This window comes from Gekko japonicus, unplaced genomic scaffold (assembly GCF_001447785.1).
Source record: "Gekko japonicus isolate JY-2015 unplaced genomic scaffold, Gekko_japonicus_V1.1 scaffold572, whole genome shotgun sequence".
In the NCBI taxonomy this organism is placed as follows: Eukaryota; Metazoa; Chordata; class Lepidosauria; order Squamata; family Gekkonidae; genus Gekko; species Gekko japonicus.
This window is the reverse complement of record NW_015167553.1, coordinates 439,845-457,991: the sequence shown is the minus strand read 5'-3', so window position 1 is coordinate 457,991 and position 18,147 is coordinate 439,845. Positions and strand designations below refer to the sequence as shown.

Here is an 18,147-nt window from a genome sequence, read left to right as displayed (position 1 = left end):
TCACACTCAGAGAAAGAAAACAGATGAATTGGGAAATAGAGGTTTCATGAAAAGCCATTCTTCCTTCCTTTTAATACATCAGGAAAAAAATGATGTGAATAGCCCCAAACTCTCAACTTTATTTGTGCTGCTGCTTAAACATGTGTTATTGTTACCCACTCAGCCCACTAGGAACACAAGACCTTGCTAAACAGTGGGTTCCATACTCCTAAAAATTGTAGTAGATTCCCCTCTCCCTCCCCTTCTTCTTCCCTCTCTCTCTCTCTCACACACACACACTCCTCAGACAGATACAGGTATTTTGAGAGGATAAATACCAAACTGATGTTAATAACCTAGAATCAATACTAGTTTCTCTTTATCTGAAGCCAGAGCAAGATGCCACCTATTTTATCGTGTAAGATCAGAGACAAGATGATGTCAGCTGCTAGTACTATCATTTAACAATGTGGATATCACAAGAGACTGTAGGCCTCAGGGTATTATCCTCAAACCTGACACCTCATTCCTCCCAGTGGATGGCTATTTGACTGAAAGGACTTACAACTAAAAGGTAAGAGAAACTGAGGGTCCACCTAGAAACTGTGGGGAGGGAAGGAGTCTCCAAAGAGAGCCATGCCTCAAATTATTACCCCAGATACCAAAACAGAGTTCACTGTAAGTGAACCCTTCGCTGAGTGTGTTCTGCTCCTTTACTTCCTGCTCTGTCAAGGAGACCCTCATCTCAGACTGACCAAACTGCTGCTTCCACTGATAAGAAGATTTTTATTTTGCTTTGGTCTTTTAAGTGAACCAATAAGGAAGTCTGGGCATAACAAAAAATAAGAAAGCCAATAATAACAAAAACTAGTCTGGTGGCATTCAATATGTGCCATTATCAGATACTACTTGTATGAGTTTGCTTTGGCTGATCTGTTTATAGGTGATAAAGAATAGAAGTTTTCTTGTATGTTTCTTGTGCAACAGTCAGGCACAATGAAAGTAATATTCAATAAGCAAGCAAGCGCTGGTGCCTACATGCTCATAATTAGCTGATACTTGTTTTACTTATTGACCCAACGTGAAATTTTTTTTGGGGGGGTGCTTCATGGTTATTTTAGTGGGTTAGGGGGAAAAAAGCAGCATGATAAATGTAGTGATGATACAGCAAAGCAGACAGAAGCTGAGCAAAAAGAAAGCAAAAGATGGCATTCTAAGAACTACCAAAAGAAATCTTAGTAGTTGCTAAAAGAGAGTTCCAGGCCAAGAAACTCTTCTTGGTACAAATCAAATTTTGTAACAGAAATGTAAAAAAAGTCCATGTAGCAGTTAATTTAAAATGTAGTTTCACAGTAGCTGATAATTAAGATTCCAGAAATAATTTATATAACTGTGTTGCAGACAGTAAAGTTAAATATTTGTCAAAGCACCTGCAAGATTTATCGGTCTGCATTTACACAAGCAGGTAGCCGAAAGAAGACTGTGTCATGTTCCTTACAACTTTCTGGTTAGGTGACAAAACAGCCACAACATGAGAATACATAGTTTTAACCAGTACCTCTTTTTCTTCTTCTTTTCTTTTTTCTTCAGTTTTTCTATATCTTTTTTAGCTAAATCAAGGATCTCAATTGTCTCTTTTTCAGAAGGAAGCATTGAAGCAGAAAATGCCGAGGGGCCACCAAAGTACGTTGACCTTGTTGAAGCTCTTGACAAGTTGCGCCGAAGGTTTTCATTCACTGCTTCACTTTCAAGAAGTTTTGCCCTATAGAGAAGAAAAGTATTTAAGAGAAAGTGTTCAGCAGGTTCACTGATACATGTTTTGGATACTTAGTTATTTTTCTAAAAATCTATTTCATATGAAGAAAAAAGCCCTAACTAAAATGGAGCTGTTAGATAGCAGCAGTATTTAGCTCTATATAAGAACATAAGAGAAGCCAATGTTGGATCAGGCCAATGGCCCATCCAGTTCAACACAAGTGTGTCACATTAGGTCATTTGCACATGACATTTAAGAAGTATTAGTTTTTTACTCTTTCCAGAAGGGTAACATGTCTTCATAACAGTAACAAACTTACTGGGATAGAAATGCCTAGAGTTGTCTATAAACAAGAGCTGGGGGCGGGGATAAGCACACAAACACGTAGAGAGAATAAATTCTAAAAATGGCGGAAGGTTTGCCACAGTCCTGTGCAAAGTACTGATTAATTCTAGAACCAAAGACAGTCACTGCATCTCTAACACCTCCCGCTTCCTTCACATAAACATTGTTATTTATGAATATGGTTAATGCTGCTGTAATGGAGGAACCAGCCATGTTTAATCATAATGATACTTCCTAGAAATTCAGCTGTTCAATTAAAATGAAGTGGAGGACATACACTCTTCTTGTCAGCATTAGAAATACCCTTCAGTGAATATCCTTCCTACTTTTTTTTTTTTAAGTATGCACAAGCATGTTTCCTGAGCTACCAGTAAAGTTCCTTCATACTACATATGAAGACGCTACCCTCCAACTCCAAAGACAGGTACAAATATGCAGAGGACCTTGTACATTTTGAACCACACAGATTATGAGCCACAAATTGTAATACCTGAGATCTTCAATTTCTTTGATGTAGTTATGAATCATGTTACTAATTTCTTCATTTCCTTCTCCTTTAATAAAAAAGATGAGGGAAAGTATATTTAACATAGGTGGATGGTAAGACATCTCATAAATGATACTTTGAAAGAATTGTTTTAAATGGCATGGGGACAGAAACTGGTTTAAATACACATTTCCACCAACAGAAAGGGTGGTCATTTTCACCAACTCCTGCTGCAGACTCCCGCTTTGGCCTCACGCTGTTCCCCCAGAAGCAATGTTAGGGGGCATTTTGGGACACAGCAGAACAGGAGAGGCAAGGAAGTCCATTCTGCTGATGGAAGAGACGTCTGTCAGTAGAGATTTCCCACTGGATCCAAGCACAGGTTTAAAGTGTATTTTAAAAAATTTAATGCCACCTTTCGATCCAACTTAGGGTTTTCAAGGCAGTGAACAATCAAAACAATTTTTAAAAAGCTTTAAAATACATACTATAAAACCAATCAGAAATAACAATTAAACAAAGTACACAGGCAGAAATGAAGGGCAATGAGGGAATGCCAAACAAAACAGATAAGTCTTCATCAACTGGCTACAGACAATTATTGAGGGGAACAGATGAAACTCCCTAGGGAGGGAATGCCATAATTTTGCTGCCACAACCATAAATAGAAGGCTCTTTTTTGGGTTGTCACCCATCTAACATCAGATAGTGGGGCTACCCAAAGATGTTCAATGGTGGTCAGGAAGGTTTATATATGAGTAGCCATTCCGTAAGATATGTTGGTCCCAAGCCATATAAAAGCAGCCCCATAGCCAGGATTTTGCGGCTTGTGGGGCAAAAAATTTTCTGGTGGGGCTGCCACCTAATGCAAGGAAAAAGCAATCACAAACAGCGGCTCAAAGACAACTGAATGTTATTACAAAGGAGTTATCAGCTGCCTAAAATAAAACTTTGTTGGTCTTAATTTAAAGATGCCATGAGACCCAAAGGGGGGGGGGAGACAGCACACGGAGGAAAGTGAATTTGTTTATCTCTCTTGCAGCACTGAGAGAGCCAGGCCTGCAATGCAGCAGCCACCCAAGAGAAGAATGCATGCACACAAACGCTTATACCTGGAATAAAACTTTGTCGATCTCTTAAAGGTGCTGTGGGACGACTTGGACTTTGCTTTTGCTCCCTCTCAGGCGTGCACTGTCTCTCTTTCCCTCCCCCTCCTTTAGAGGGGAGGAGACAGCAAACGGAGGAAAGGGAAGATGGCCACCCTTGACTGGACAGAACCTCTGAACCCAACAGGGAGATCTCTTGGGCCAGCCCCGGGGGCTATGCAACAGCAGCCCGGCTCCCATTCATTCCAGTGGGGATGGAGCGGAACAGTAGACGGCGGGTTGGTTGTGGATGACTTGTTTGCAACTGGGGAGGGTATTTTTTTTTACATCCCTGTCTCCATGTAAATATTAGATTGCAGGTTCTATTGTTTGAGCCTGTCACAGCCCCCTCCACACTGGGACGCCCTCTCTAGGGATTTAGGGGGGAAAAAACCCCGCCCAATTCGATGTTAGGCTGCCTTCTTTCTCCTCTAAACGCCAAAGAACAGTTTGCTATTCACTGAGGCTAGAGCAGTGGGGCCCAGACAGCAAGGGGTGCGATGAAGGCTTCCTGCAGTCTCTTTTCAGTTTTCAGTCAGCTTCTCCTCCCGGGGGTCTGGGGGAAGGGGATAAGTCAGCCAACAGAGGAAAAGGAAGATGTTTTATCTCTCACTGGAACTGAGGGAGGCTTTTAAGGAAAGGGGCTGGTCCTTTAAGGAAGGGGAAAGAGCCACCAATAGCCATAGCTATGGGCCAGCATATAAGGCTTTAAGGGTCAATACCAGCAGCCTGGAAGCCAGCATAGATGGAACAAGACTGAAATAATATAGTGCCTATGACCCAAGTAGCATTCCGACTCCAGCATTCTGTACCACCTCTAGCTTCCAAACAATTTTCAAAAGCAGCCCCGCATAGAATGCACTCCAGTCACCTAATCTAGATGTTACCAGGACATGTACCACAGTGGGAAGAACCATTTTGCCCAGGAAAGGCTGCAGCTGGATTGCCAGCTGGAGATGATGAAAGGCAAAAAAATACAAATGCCTGATTGTCTTTGGGTTTTCCATAGTAAAGATAAAGGTTTCCCTTGTTCGAAAGCCAGTCGAATCCGACTCTAGGGATGCGGTGCTCATCTCCGTTTCCAAGCAGAAGAGCCAGCGCTGTCCAGAGACATCTCCGTGGTCATGTGGCCGGCATGACTAGATGCCAAGATGCACGGAATGCTGTTATCTTCCCACCAAAGCGGTACCTATTTATCTACTTGCAATTTCTTGATTTTGAACTGCTAGGTTGGCAGGAGCTGGAACCAGAGACGGGAGCTCACTCCATCATGCAGCACTTGGGTCTCAAACTGCTGAAGTACTGACCTTCTGGAGCTCTTAACCACCTGAGCCACTGCAGCCAGTTTGGTGTAGTGGTTGGAAGCACAGACTCTAATCTGGGAGAACCAGGCTTGATTCCCCACTCCTCCACATGCAGTTGCTGGTGTGACCTTGGGTGAGTCATAAGTTCTTTCAAAGCTGTTCTCTCAAGAGAGAGAATGGGTAGTGATAATCACCTATAAGTGTGAAGATTATGGAATACGCATATACTTCACTATTATTTTCAGTGGCATCTCCGAGGCAAGCATAACACCCAGAGCTGCTCTCTTGCCCAAGGTCATCCAGCAGCTGCAAGTGGAGGAGTGGGGAATCAAACCTGGTACTCCCAGATTAGAGTCCGCGCACTTAACCACTACACCAAACTGGCTCATAGAGACAATCTCAGTCTTTGTTCCATGGCAATGGAAAGTACTGATCAGGTCAGAGAACTCTTTGAGCTTGTGATCATTAGCTGAACTGAAGTGTAGCATTTGATAGTGTAGCATACCACTGACAACTGTGTTATGAAGGCCAGGTCTGATTGCTCCTTGAATTAGAACCAGTTATGGAAAACCCAAAGACAGTCAGGGATTTGTATTGTTTTGCCTTTCATTATCTCCCGCTGGTAATTCAGCTGCATTCATTATCTCCAGCTGGCAATCCAGCTGCAGCCTTTCCTGGGCAAAATGGTTCTTCCCACTGTGGTACATGCCCTGGTAAATGTGTATCATGGGATGATCACCGCTGTGCTCAAATGTAGTTTCCAAGTTATAAATTCCAATGAATAACTACTGTTTATTGTTCTGACAGACCCTTAATCATGTGCCAATTTTCAGCAACAACGTGTACACCCTACCTGCTCTGGCTAGGACCTGGTTGGCCCGATCACTCTCAAGTTGAGTGATTCGGGCTTTCAGGACATCAGCAGTCTCTTGCATGGCCTTGATCCTTACTCGCAAGTTGTTATTTTCTGTCTGTAGCATGGCATTTTCATGGAACATGTCATTAATACTTTCCACACCTTCCTCGTCGATTATCCTCTTACCCTAAGGGAAAGTAAACATAATTATTCAGATTACCCACTGAAGGCTATTCTTAACAAAATTAGCAATACCCTAAAAAGGGTATCACTTATGTATTTCATCTGGTTCCCAAGACCAAATTATAAGGTCTATGGAATGTACAACTATAATGTAATTATGGTTCACACGCTGTGAAATACTTCCATTATTTTACCAGAAGCAAAGATCACTGATAAAGAAAACTGGGGACAAAACTTTTGTTTTTGAGGCCATTGTCTCTGCTACACCCCCTCATGGCCCTTGGGAAGTTGTCAGAGAACTATGTGAGGTAGGATTGCCAGGCCAATCCTGAAAACGGGCAGGAGGGTTGGGGCCAGAGGCACAGTGAGGGTGCCAATTCCTAGAGCTACCCACTGTCACTTCCAAATTTTCCTCATAAGTGGTGTTTGTCATGCCAGCAACACTGCCATTTTTAGCACACACCTCCAGCAGCCACTTGAAGCAGCAGTGGGCAATGGGAGTGTGGGAGGAGGGCTTTACAGCCTTACTGTGAGGTGACATACAATGCATAGGTGCAGTTGGAAAATACTGTGGTGAAAGTGTTTGAGGCCTATGCATAGGGTTCTTTTTTTAAAAAAAAAGAAACACCCTTCTTTTAAAATTAATATTTTTTAAAATGCAGCATTTAAAGACAAAGTATCTAATTTGTCTACTACTGAAGAAAACGTGCACATTCAACCCAACGAATATTACCGTTTTGTATTCCATGAGCTCCATCTGAAGCCGAGTAATCTCATTTCGCAGAGCATTAATTTGCTGGCTAGCCCTGTCCTGGTTAACCATCACCTTGTTCTTGATGTTACGTGCCCGATTTGCATACTTTAAAGTGTTCAAAGTTTCCATGAAATCTCTGTCTGAAGGGCTCACACATGCTATCATGACTGTTTGGCTGCAGGTTAAAAGTAACCCAGTTTTATTAATCAAGGCATAATCCCCAAAATAGGCAAGATAATGCATGCATTGATAAATTAAGGGCATGTTAACTTCTCTCCTCCACAGATTTTTTTTAAAAATGCTTCACTAGAGATGTTTGGCTATAATAATGTATCTAGGGAGGATTTTTTTCCTTACTAATATTAACATACAGGTTTTTCCTGCCTGATAAATACAAATGTACACTTGCAAAAGGGCAAGATACTTAACACAGTCGTAGGCCAAAAAAAGCACATCAGATGGTGAATTCCACCTCAGGCTGAAGATGAAAATTGACCTCCTATTTTTTTCCTTGTAGAAGTTGTCGAAGTGTGTGGTGGTGGAAAGTGCTGACATGGTGACCCCCATGGGGTTTTCAAGGCAAGAGGCGTTCAGGAGTGGTTCGCCACTGCCTGCCTCCACGTCACGATCCTGGTATTCCTTGGAGGTCTCTCATCCAAACACTAGCCAGGGCCAACCCTGCTTAGCTTCTGAGATCTGATGAGATCAGGCTAGCCTGGGCTATCCAGGTCAGGGCTTGATGAAGGGTACCTGAGCCCATAAACCACCCCACCACATCAAAGACCTGTGCACATATTTACCTACTTCCACACTTATGCAAACAGCTATACACAGTAAAAGAAATATATTTATCTAGCTTAGAAGATAACTTGAGTGAGAACAAGGAAGTATAATATTACTTGAAAAATATACCATAAATCATTAAATCATTAAAATATCACCCAAATTCAAATGCCGAGCATTAAAAGTGACACTCTCTATTATGTCTGAAAAGATCATGTTTGTGGAATTAGTTATCATGATGGTTCCCCAAACCTATTCCTTGTTCCGGCCTACATTTCTAGTTTTCTTCCTGTTTCTGGCTCTCTAGTAACCCCTGTTTATTTTATTTTGCTTACATGATTAACAATAGATCAAGATGGGTAGCCATATAACAATTTAAAAGCACAAAGCTAAATCTGCTGAAACAGGTCACTCTCCTCCAAATGCCCACTGAAAAAGAACTAGTGCAGAAACCTTCCTAGATGTATCCAGTGAAGCTGCCCTCTGCACTCACTCTCGCAGGCTGTTCCAGAGGACTGGATCTACCACAGAGAAAGCCCATGACCTAGCTGTTGCTAGGCCTAGAAGATGGCACTACAAGGAGAGGGTTGTCTGGGGAACTTCACTAGCATGAGGAAGTATACCAGAAGATGCAGTTCAATAAGTATTGGGGTCCTAGGCCATAAAGAGCTTTAAAAATAGCACTTTGAAATGGGCCCCAAAGCAAATAGGTAAACAGTGCGATTGACCCAACAATGGAGTATTATTTTCCAAGGAGCTGATCCTTGGCAGGAGTTTCACTACTGTACTTTGTAAGAAACGAAGCTTGAGAGTAGTCTTGAAAGGCAATCCCACAAGGGCATGTTACAGCAGTCTGGAGGACATGGTATCATGGATCAACATGACCTCTTAACTTTAACCCCATCTAGGTCTGCTACATGGATGCCAGCTGAATACTTGTTTCCCAACCAGTATCACCTCCATGTTATCCAGATTAAGCTGCAGTTTGTTAACACTCAGCCACTTGACCACGGGTTCAAGATACTGTCCCAGGACTTTCACAGACGCTTCTGGAGATTTTGATAATGAGATATATAAAACTGGATGTCATCCACACATTGGTGACTACCCTCTCCAAAGCTGCTGTTGATCTCAGCCAAATGTTTTAACATACAGATTAAAGAGCATTGCGGATAAAATGGACCAATGCAGTATCCCATACCTTCTGCCTCTCCCACGGAAACTGCCTCATGCCAGCAAGATACAGACAGTTGACTGCAGTCAATCCACCCTAAATATTGACTGCAGTCAACCCACCAAAATATCATGGTTGGCAGTATCAAACGCTGTTGAAAGATCTAATGGTAACAGCAGTGATTGCTTGCTCTTATCCAACTGAAGCTGGAGATCATCCACTGAAGCAAACAATGCTGATTCAATCCCAAATCACAGCATAAACCCAGGTTGAAATGGATTTATTTCAGACAACAAACATACTTAAAGAAATTGTATTGTGATTTTCTTGCAATGAAGAAAATCACCACATTTAGTGAATATTGACTTCAGTGCAACCAAAGGTCTGTTTGCTTCCACAAGCAACAAGCAGATGAAAGTTCTTCCACATCAAAAACATCAAGTTCTTCCAACTTTTCCCCTACCTGTTGCCTCCAAGAGAGTCTTGTAGGAGCCGTGTTAATTTTGAATCTCTATACGGTACATGAGTTGCCTTCTTGCTCTTATCTCCTAATGCACTTATTACATTGCCCAATGCCAACTGTAAAATACCACAATAGACAAAAAAAGTGTTATAACATTTTAATTATGCCATTAAAAACTACTTAATGAAAACAAATGTGCATCAGAAGTAACAACACATTCAAGATCATCATCATCATCATCATCATCAGCTGAATCAATAAAAGGAAAGACTGACAACAACATTCAAATTTTGCTTTTCTCACTGCATTAGTTCTCACTGCCTAAGAAACAAGCCAGTTTCAGAGGTGGTTTGCTTATGCAGCCATGGAAACTGCTATTAGAAAGGCTATATAACAAACATGTGTCTCTTCTAGAAGCAATGATCCTCAGCAAATTACTAGTGATGGGCACAAACCAGGAAAGTGCGGTTCGTTTAGGTTCATGGCCTGCTGGTTCATGAGCCATGAACCATCACAAACGTTTAGGTGTCAAACAAGTTGGTTTGGTTTGTGAAGTCTGTGACACAGTAGAACAGCCCCCCCCCCCAGTATGCTAGAGACACCAAACTCACAGGGCATCTCTGGATGATTCTTCTCTACCTGTCCTCCAAGTTTGGTTAGGATTGGATTTACAGGGTCAGTGTTACGGCCCCCCAAAGACAGTGCCCCCAGGAAAGTGCTTTCTGGGGAAATGACAGATGCAGGTTCAGGAGTATATAAAACAGATCCTGTGCAAGCTAGAGACATCAAACGCACAGGGGACCTCTCCCTGATGCTCCTCTGCATGCCCTCCAAGTTATGTGCAGGGTCTAAGTTATGGCCCCTCAAAGAAGATGCCCCCAGTAAGTGCTTCTGGGGGAAATGCCAGGTGCAAACGTGTACAAAATGGACCCCCTGCAAGCTACACACACCAAAAGCAGAGTCAGTGGAGACAATCTATCTGAAAATGTACCCATTCACGAGCCACCATGAACTGCTTGGAAGTTCATGGAAATTTCATGCCGGTTGATCTGCCACGAACTTCAGTTCGCAAGCCATGAACCACCCAAAATTCATCACAAACTTTAGTTTGTAAGCTGGTTCCTTCCCCTCCCTACATGTTAACTGTTAAACAGAAGTCTTTGTTCTAATAGACGCAACTCTTAAAACATCTTTGAACTTCATTATATCAACCAACTACAAGAAGCATTTCTTTTCCCTCCCCACATCCTGAAAAATCTATGGACAGGAATGCTGAGCCAGGATATCCTGAGTGATGAACTTGATGTGTACTGGAGCAAGTTCTCCATGCCTGTTGAAAAAGTCAGATGATCCAAAATTCCCGACAGGGGAGTACCCACAGACAGTGATGTATGGAAGAAATGATGCCTGATTAAAAATGACCATTCTGACAGATGCCGCTTCTTGGTGGAAATACACACAACAAGAAGCGTTCCAAATGAAAAATTTTGCTCTAATCTGCAACTCTCTGATCCATATAGTTTTAACAATTCATCTTGTAAAATCTGTTGTTACTAGCAATTATAATGTACAATCTGAAACAAAATCCTTCATATTTGCTCTGTTGTGGAATTTAACAGATTTAATTCTGAGGAAATAATAAAATTGGCTACTTGGGAGTCTAGAAAATTCTTTTAAATAGCTTGCTGGCTCCTCTCTGTGGCCAGCATGTGAAAGCGCAGTCCCCCGTGTAGGACTGCACAGAAGCCATGAAGATGAATCAGTGTTCCCCATGCAACTAACATTAACCAGAATTTGCCCCAAACCTAAACAAGGGGTTAGAAATCTTAGACCAGAAGTAATTCCTAGTTTACAGTAACCTAGCTAGAGTTCTATAAAGACTTCTTTTCAGTTGGGCCTCTGACAAAATGGAAACAGCCTCCATCCTCCTTTCTGCTGCTAGAACAGCTATAGCTACTTATTGGGAAAATGTAATGATTCCTAATCTGTCCCTCTGGCACAAGAAACTATGGAATTCTTACATCATGGCTAAACTAATGGTTAATATATATCTTAATGAACATCCAACTTTGTTGGTCTTAAATAAAGGTGCCATTGGATGCTAAATTTATCCAACTTTTTCCTCTAACTTTGCAAGTATCTGGTTCCCTATTTTGGATTGTCTGGTACAACAAAAGGAAATTCCCAAGTAGATAAATGATTTGTGTCTATGGTAATCTTTACCTATATCCTCTAGTGCTAGACCTCATTTGTATCATCCTGTGCTATTTCTTTATGTACCTAGTAAGAGATAAAAGAGAATATGGACTTAGAGGTAATCTTGTTATTTTTAAATAGTTGCGAGAGTTGGACTATAAGGAAGGCCGAGCGCTGAAGAATAGATTCTTTTGAACTATGGTGCTGGAGAAGACTCTCGAGAGTCCCTTGGACTGCAAGAAGATCAAATCAGTCAATCCTAAAAGAAATCAACCCTGACTGTTCCCTGGAAGGCCAGATAATGAAACTGAAGCTCAAATACTTTGGCCACCAAATGAGAAGGGAGCACTCACTGGAGAAGACCCTGATGCTGGGAAAGATTGAAGGTCAAAGAAGACGGGGACGGCAAAGGATGAGATGGTTAGACAGTGTCAGAGATGCAACGAACATGAAACTGAGCAAACTTCAGAGGACAGCGGAAGACAGGAGGGCCTGGCAGGATCTAGTCCATGGGGTCGCGAAGAGTCGGACTCGACTGTGCGACTGAACAACAACAACAACAAAGTATGTATTGATGGAATTTCTTTGGATGTATTATGTTTTAGTTGTTAGATACTCGGTAACTTTGCAAATTTTGCTATTATTATGATTTACTGCTTTGTGTTACAAAAGAAAAACCTAATAAAATGTATATTATTTACAAAAAGATTTCTTTTGTTCTCCTTAGAAATACCATGCATGCTCTTGGCATTAACATTAAAAAGCAGCAATGTAACTTGCTTGCTGAATTTACAATGCAGTGCTAAAATAGTTAATAAAAATATGATGAAGCTCATCATTAATCTATCAAGGTCAATGCTATCTACTCTGACTGACAGTGCCTCTCCAGGGTCTCAGGCAGAGGTCTTTCACAGCGCCTACTAAATGACCCCTTAACTAGAGAAGCCAGGAATTGAACCTGGGATCTCCTGCTTGCAAAGCAGGTGTTCTACTACTGAGCCACAGCCCCTTCCATAATCTGGTCTTCAAGGATGTGTCCTTGTTCGCCCTTCCATTGCAATCAGCCTGTGCATCAAGTATTTCCACCTCATAAATCTTCCTACACAAGGGAGATCAAAAATGAGACTCCTGCCAGAGTAGCATAAGAATATGAACTTACTAGCCCACAGTTGATGGAAATGCCTTCTTTCGCTCGCTCTCCAGTAGCTCCAGTGCGCTTTAATCGTTCAGAGCCTGCCAGATCCACAAAATGGAACTTAGCAGTAAGGGTTTCAAACTCATTAAGCTGAGATGACTCTGATATTATTCGGTTATCTGTCATATTGTCCTGCAATAAAGGAAATAAAAGTTGATGAGGAAGACGTTAAAAACCACCTGGACCCATTTATGCTATGATGCATCAATAGCAGATGGAGTAGCTTGCACCACATCCAAAGATGGCTCACTCACAGAGCCATTCTTTTACCAAGCAAAACTGTTCTCCATTTCTGCCTCCACTGTTACTTTCTTACTACCCTCTTAAACAGTATGGAACAGCAATCCAAAATGACCAATACTGGAACTTGAACTTCTCAAATTATAAAGAGGTTGCCGCAATTTATTTAATTGCTTCGGCTATAGTTCATCCTTCTTGCTGAGACTCAAGGCAGATTACCCAATTAAACATGCAGTAAAAATGGTTTAATACATACAACACAGAAACAAGATATTCACCTAGAAGACCTCTGAAAAGGACAGATTTTTATTTCTTACCAAGCAGGGAAAAGAGAGAGAAGAACTAGAAAAAGAGCCATTTGTGTTCATAAAGACTGAGATTAAAGGCAAATTCAGAACATCCTTCTGAGTAGACTATATCATGTCACCTTTGTCTTTACAGGAGTCAGCTGTTTCAGTGCTGACTCACCTGAAATCTCCAGTTTCCCAGAATAGCTGCAATGTCTTCTTCTTCCATAGGCACCATGACAAAAGGTGACTAAAACTCAGGGACTTTTAATCTGACTGCCTATCTTAGTACACTGTTCACCTAGACTGTCACGTTATTACGTTTTTAACATAGCACCAATCAGACAGTTTAAACTGGTTTGCAACGTTCTATGACCTGTTCCTGTATTCAAAGCCAGAAAGATTTTTATTCAGCACTGCTTTTCTTCATATACAAGGAAGATCTCTATTACACTTCAAGGCAAAAAGTCTGCATTATGAAATACTGCAGGAGACGATGCAGTGAAAAATGAGACACTGCAAGCAGCCTGTCTGCCCTTTTTCAGATTCATCCTGCCAACATGAAAGGATGAAACACAAGGAGCAGGTGCCAAATAGTAAAGTACAAAGAGCCAGAATGAAATAGCTTATACTAGAGACAGAAGAGTTTTTTCTCCGCAATTTGTATTTTGTGTGAAAAGAGGACACTGTTTAGGATGTATACCCAGGGCTTTTTTTGTAGAAAAAGCCCAGCAGGAACTCATTAGCATAACAGGCCACACCCAACAGCAGAAACTCATTAGCATAGTAGGCCACACCCCTGATAGCACAGCACATTAGCATATTAGGCCACACCCCCACGCCACCAGAAGTGTGGTCATCCAACCACACCCACCTTTTGCTTCTTATTCTGTTTACCTTGTTTGTTGTCAAAACCCAGGGCTTTTTTTGTAGCAGGAACCCTTTGTTAGACCCACACCCCAAATGTAGCCAATCCTAATGAGTTTCTGCTGTTGGGTGTGCCCTATTATGCTAATGAGTTCCTGCTGGGCGTGGCCAACTCTGGAGCCAGCCGGAACTCCGTTCCTGTGCGTTCCTGCCCCAAAATAGCCCTGTGTATACCCTTATCCCACTTTTGCCTTGAGTTCAAAGTCCTCCAAAGCTCTTCAACTAGAAGCACTGGGGTCCAAAACTAAGTGTGTATACAATACAGAAAGTGAAGCTTTTTTCCAAAATAATCAGAAGTCTGAAACTACCGTCTGTACCCAGCATTACGAACATAAATCCTGCAATGTTTTCAGCTACCACTAGAGGGAAGTGCTTTAGGATGATCAAGGCAATCCTGGGACAAATACCACAAGGAGCCCTTTCTGTTTAGCAGTCTCTCAGTTCAGAATTCTAATAACACATGCTAAACATCTTCAAGTGCCTTGCTACTGACTCCAAAGATCTATCAGGAGTAGAAAATATATACTATCCTGCCCTCTAGTTTCAAAAGCATACTAGTTTGGCATATCTGAAAAAATTGTATTTCCAGCATGCTGACCTTCAGGTAGTGAAGAGCAGGGTATAATGTGCTCAGTAACAAATCTATATAAACACCCCTCTCTGCACATCTTAAGCCTAACGATTACAATACAGGACAGTAAATTTCTGTTGCCACGAGTCACTACAAGGATGGCTGGCACATGCAGTAACAAACTCGATCCTGAAGCTCTTTTGTTAGTTTTAAACTAGGTATTTTTTTTTCAAACATTAAATACACTGTGATTTTTAACTTGTTCAGACAGTGGATTAAGAACTGATTTGGAAATATCAAACTGGCATCTGGGGCAGACTAGGAGGCCAAAATGTCCTGGGAAAGGGCCCACCTTTTCCCCCTAATGTGCACCCGATAGAGGGAGGCCCAGCCAGTCACCCACAGTCCTCAGTTTGGCTGCAGCATGAGCAGGTTTGGTGTAGTGGTTAAGAGCAGCAGACTCCTCCACATGAAGCCAACTGGGTGACCTTGGGCCAGTCACAGCTCTCTCAGCCCCACCTACCTCACAGGGTAGCCAAGCTGGCCTCCTCCCAAGGCAGGTGGAAAGGGTTTGGAAAAAGCAGCCCCCCAGTCTAGCCCCTGGGACTTTTCCCATAGGGGCCAATCCACTCCTAATGTGTCCTTCAGCGTGAAGTAAAATAAGACTCGGTCTCAGAATATCAAACATTTGCAATAACTAGCATCACTACCACACTGCTTGAAGACTGCTGTAACTAGGGCTCCCAAATCTCACCAAATCGCGGCGGGGGATCGTGTGTCTTTGCAGAATCCGTGCCGCGGGGACGGCGAGATGCGTTGCACCGCCGTCACCGGGACATGACGCTACGCGTCGCTCTGGCAACGGGGCTGTTTGGAGCCCTGTTGCCAGAGTGACGCGTAGCGTCATGTCCCGGCGACGGCGGGTGCAACGCATCTCGCCGTCCCCGTGACACAGATTCTGCAAAGACACACGATCCCCTGCCGCGACTTGGCAACCCTAACTGTAACCCAGGCAATTTGGTTATTATGGCAGTAGAAGAAAATAAGGTTGCACTTTTGTTCATTGAGTAGTCTTCTGTGCAGTCCCACGTGGGACTGTGTTTGTGCAGGCCTGCTGCAGAGATTGCTTTTTGGGCGAGGAGGTATTTCGTGTGCATGTGTATATGCCTGGAAGTCATGGTTGACTTTTGGCGACCCCTAGAGAGGTTTGGACGTTTCAGAGAGGTGGCTTACTGTTGTCTGCCTCTCCATCCCAGCCCTGGTATTCCTTGGAGGTCTCCCCAAGTACTTGCCAGGGTTGGCCTTGCGTAGCTTCCAAGATCTGATGAGATCAGGCTTGCCTGGGCTAGCCCTGTCAGGGCACAGAGATCTCTTTTTAAAAGCTCCCTAGAAAGTCCAGAACACAGCCCCCCCTTCTCCTCATGGGTCAGCTTTTACCTGCTGAGCCGACATGTAAGGAGGTGGAGCAAGCACTCCCTTCCTCAATCCCTTCTGGGTGTGTGTGTCCATTTGGGTCTACCTGAACTGAAAATAAACCCGAAAAACACCTTTTTGGTATTTTGGAGTATATTTCGGCATCTCTAATGTAGTCAGGATTTTTCGGGAGAACCGGGGGGGGGGGGAATCCCAGATAGATTTGTGAATTACAAAGAAATTCAGAACCACAGCTGAGGGGCTGGAGCAGATTGCTCCTACCGCTCAGCTGATTTTGGGCTTTCTTCTTGAGTCCCTTTAAACAGGGAGTGTTTAAAGGACTGCAGAAGACAGCCCACAAGACAGCTGGGGGGCACTCTCACCACTGGCTGTGTGCCCCCCAACCCGGGATGCATCCGTAAAAACCTGAACATCATGGGAGGGCATCCCAAACAGGGAGCCACTTAGTAAGTTCTCCCAAGACAACCACCACCCTAGGAAGCAGACCACGACTCTAGAAATTAATAACATCCATCAGGGAAAGTCTGACTTGTATGATGGCAAGGCTAAGAAACCAGTTTTGAAGGGGCCTCATGAATAATTGGGGGAAAGCAGTAATGGAGGTTATGAGGCCTAGAAGCTTCTGTATAGAGTTAATGGACTGAAATCTACTGGAGGCAAACCTCTGAACCATGGCTCATACGGAGACTGCCCTACTCCACAGGAGAAAGGCCTTGCCACAATCAACATCTAGAAGGGCCTCAATAAATAAGATGGACTGAGTTGGGTATAACATGATTTATCCCAATTGATCTGAAGACCCAAGGAAGTCAGGGTGGAAACAGCTAGAGATATGTAATCCACTAACAGATCTGGGGAGGGTGCAGAGAAAAGTGAGTAATCCAGGTGGGATAGACAATGCAATGCCTTAGGCACAGATGAACAACTACCACTTACAAGCACTTCATAAATACTCTGGAGGTAGTGTCCAAACCAAAAAGGAGGACAGCATACAGGCCTGTAGCTACAGTGATGCTTTTTCTTAAAGGGACAGTCCCACAAAATCTCTCATGTAAATGCTTTTTTCAATCTTTTTAAAATATTTTTTAAAGGCGTGCACTCCTTTAAGCAGAATGGGGTGCTGTAGTTGAGTTTTTCTACCTAAGTGTTAGCTTTCTTGACTACAGAAGTCATCACCCCCACCTGCTGGCTTGCTATCAGAATTGCTGCTTAGGCTGGCAGAAGTGATTAACTTGCAGCAGCTGAAAACTGTCATCTAAAGTGGTTGACAGCTTAAGTTTAGAGATCTATACTGGTAACAGCTTTCTATTGGCTAAATGGTTAAGAATAGACAGCTTGAGAAGACTCAGAGAGAGAAGAAACTGCCTTGAAGCTCTCTTCAACTTCCACCGTGCTGCTATGTAGTGAGTAGAATAGCCGGCTAGGTTTTTTGTTTTCGTTTGCATTCCTTGCTGAACTGTATACATTATTTCCCCTATGTGTTGTTTGTCCTTTGTTTTTGTAAATAAAGTTTTATGTGAGGAAATTGGAGTGAGCTTACTGGCCAAACCCAGATAAGTATTTCCACTGCCATGCCAACCATCTACCCGAAAATTTATTCTTCTCCCCACCACCACCCTTTCTCAGCCTGCTATTGTCACACTCTGGGGCTAAGATTTGCAGAGGCCTCTATGCTTTCATTTTAAAAGGCTTGATTCCACAGTAGCTGAGTCATAATCCTCAGAATTCTTTCTGCACTGAACTTCAGTCCCACCAGGAAAAAATTTGCCCCACAACTCCCAAAACCCTGGCTATGGGCCTGGCAGCATATTGATAGTACACCGGGCCTCACTGAAAATAAAAGAACTTCCTAGATCTGGAGTGTATGGTGATCTTTTATAGGCATCTTTAGTTTATAGTGTATAGGCATCTTTAAGATTAATAACGGCAAACCAGTCATGGGTGTGAACCAAACCTATTTCCTTCTATAACATGGTCATATGAAATTTAGGAACTATAAGGAACTTATTAAGGGCCCTTAGCTCCAAAAATAGGACATTTACCACAGTCTTTATTATCAACTAACAAG

The 18,147-nt window shown here is 42.7% G+C and overlaps 1 protein-coding gene across 2 annotated transcripts in view; it reads right to left on the bottom strand.

Annotated features, from left to right (window-relative positions):
• KIF21A (kinesin family member 21A) overlaps nt 1-18,147 on the bottom strand; it is a 152,720-nt gene that overhangs the window by 68,487 nt on the left and 66,086 nt on the right. For both annotated transcript variants that reach the window (XM_015413713.1, XM_015413712.1), the window contains exons 6-11: nt 12,585-12,752; nt 9,230-9,345; nt 6,789-6,984; nt 5,870-6,059; nt 2,571-2,634; nt 1,538-1,741 (exon numbers count right to left, since the gene is read on the bottom strand). In XM_015413713.1, the coding sequence (XP_015269199.1) occupies nt 1,538-1,741; nt 2,571-2,634; nt 5,870-6,059; nt 6,789-6,984; nt 9,230-9,345; nt 12,585-12,752 (938 nt within the window). The remainder of the gene's footprint in view (nt 1-1,537; nt 1,742-2,570; nt 2,635-5,869; nt 6,060-6,788; nt 6,985-9,229; nt 9,346-12,584; nt 12,753-18,147) is intronic.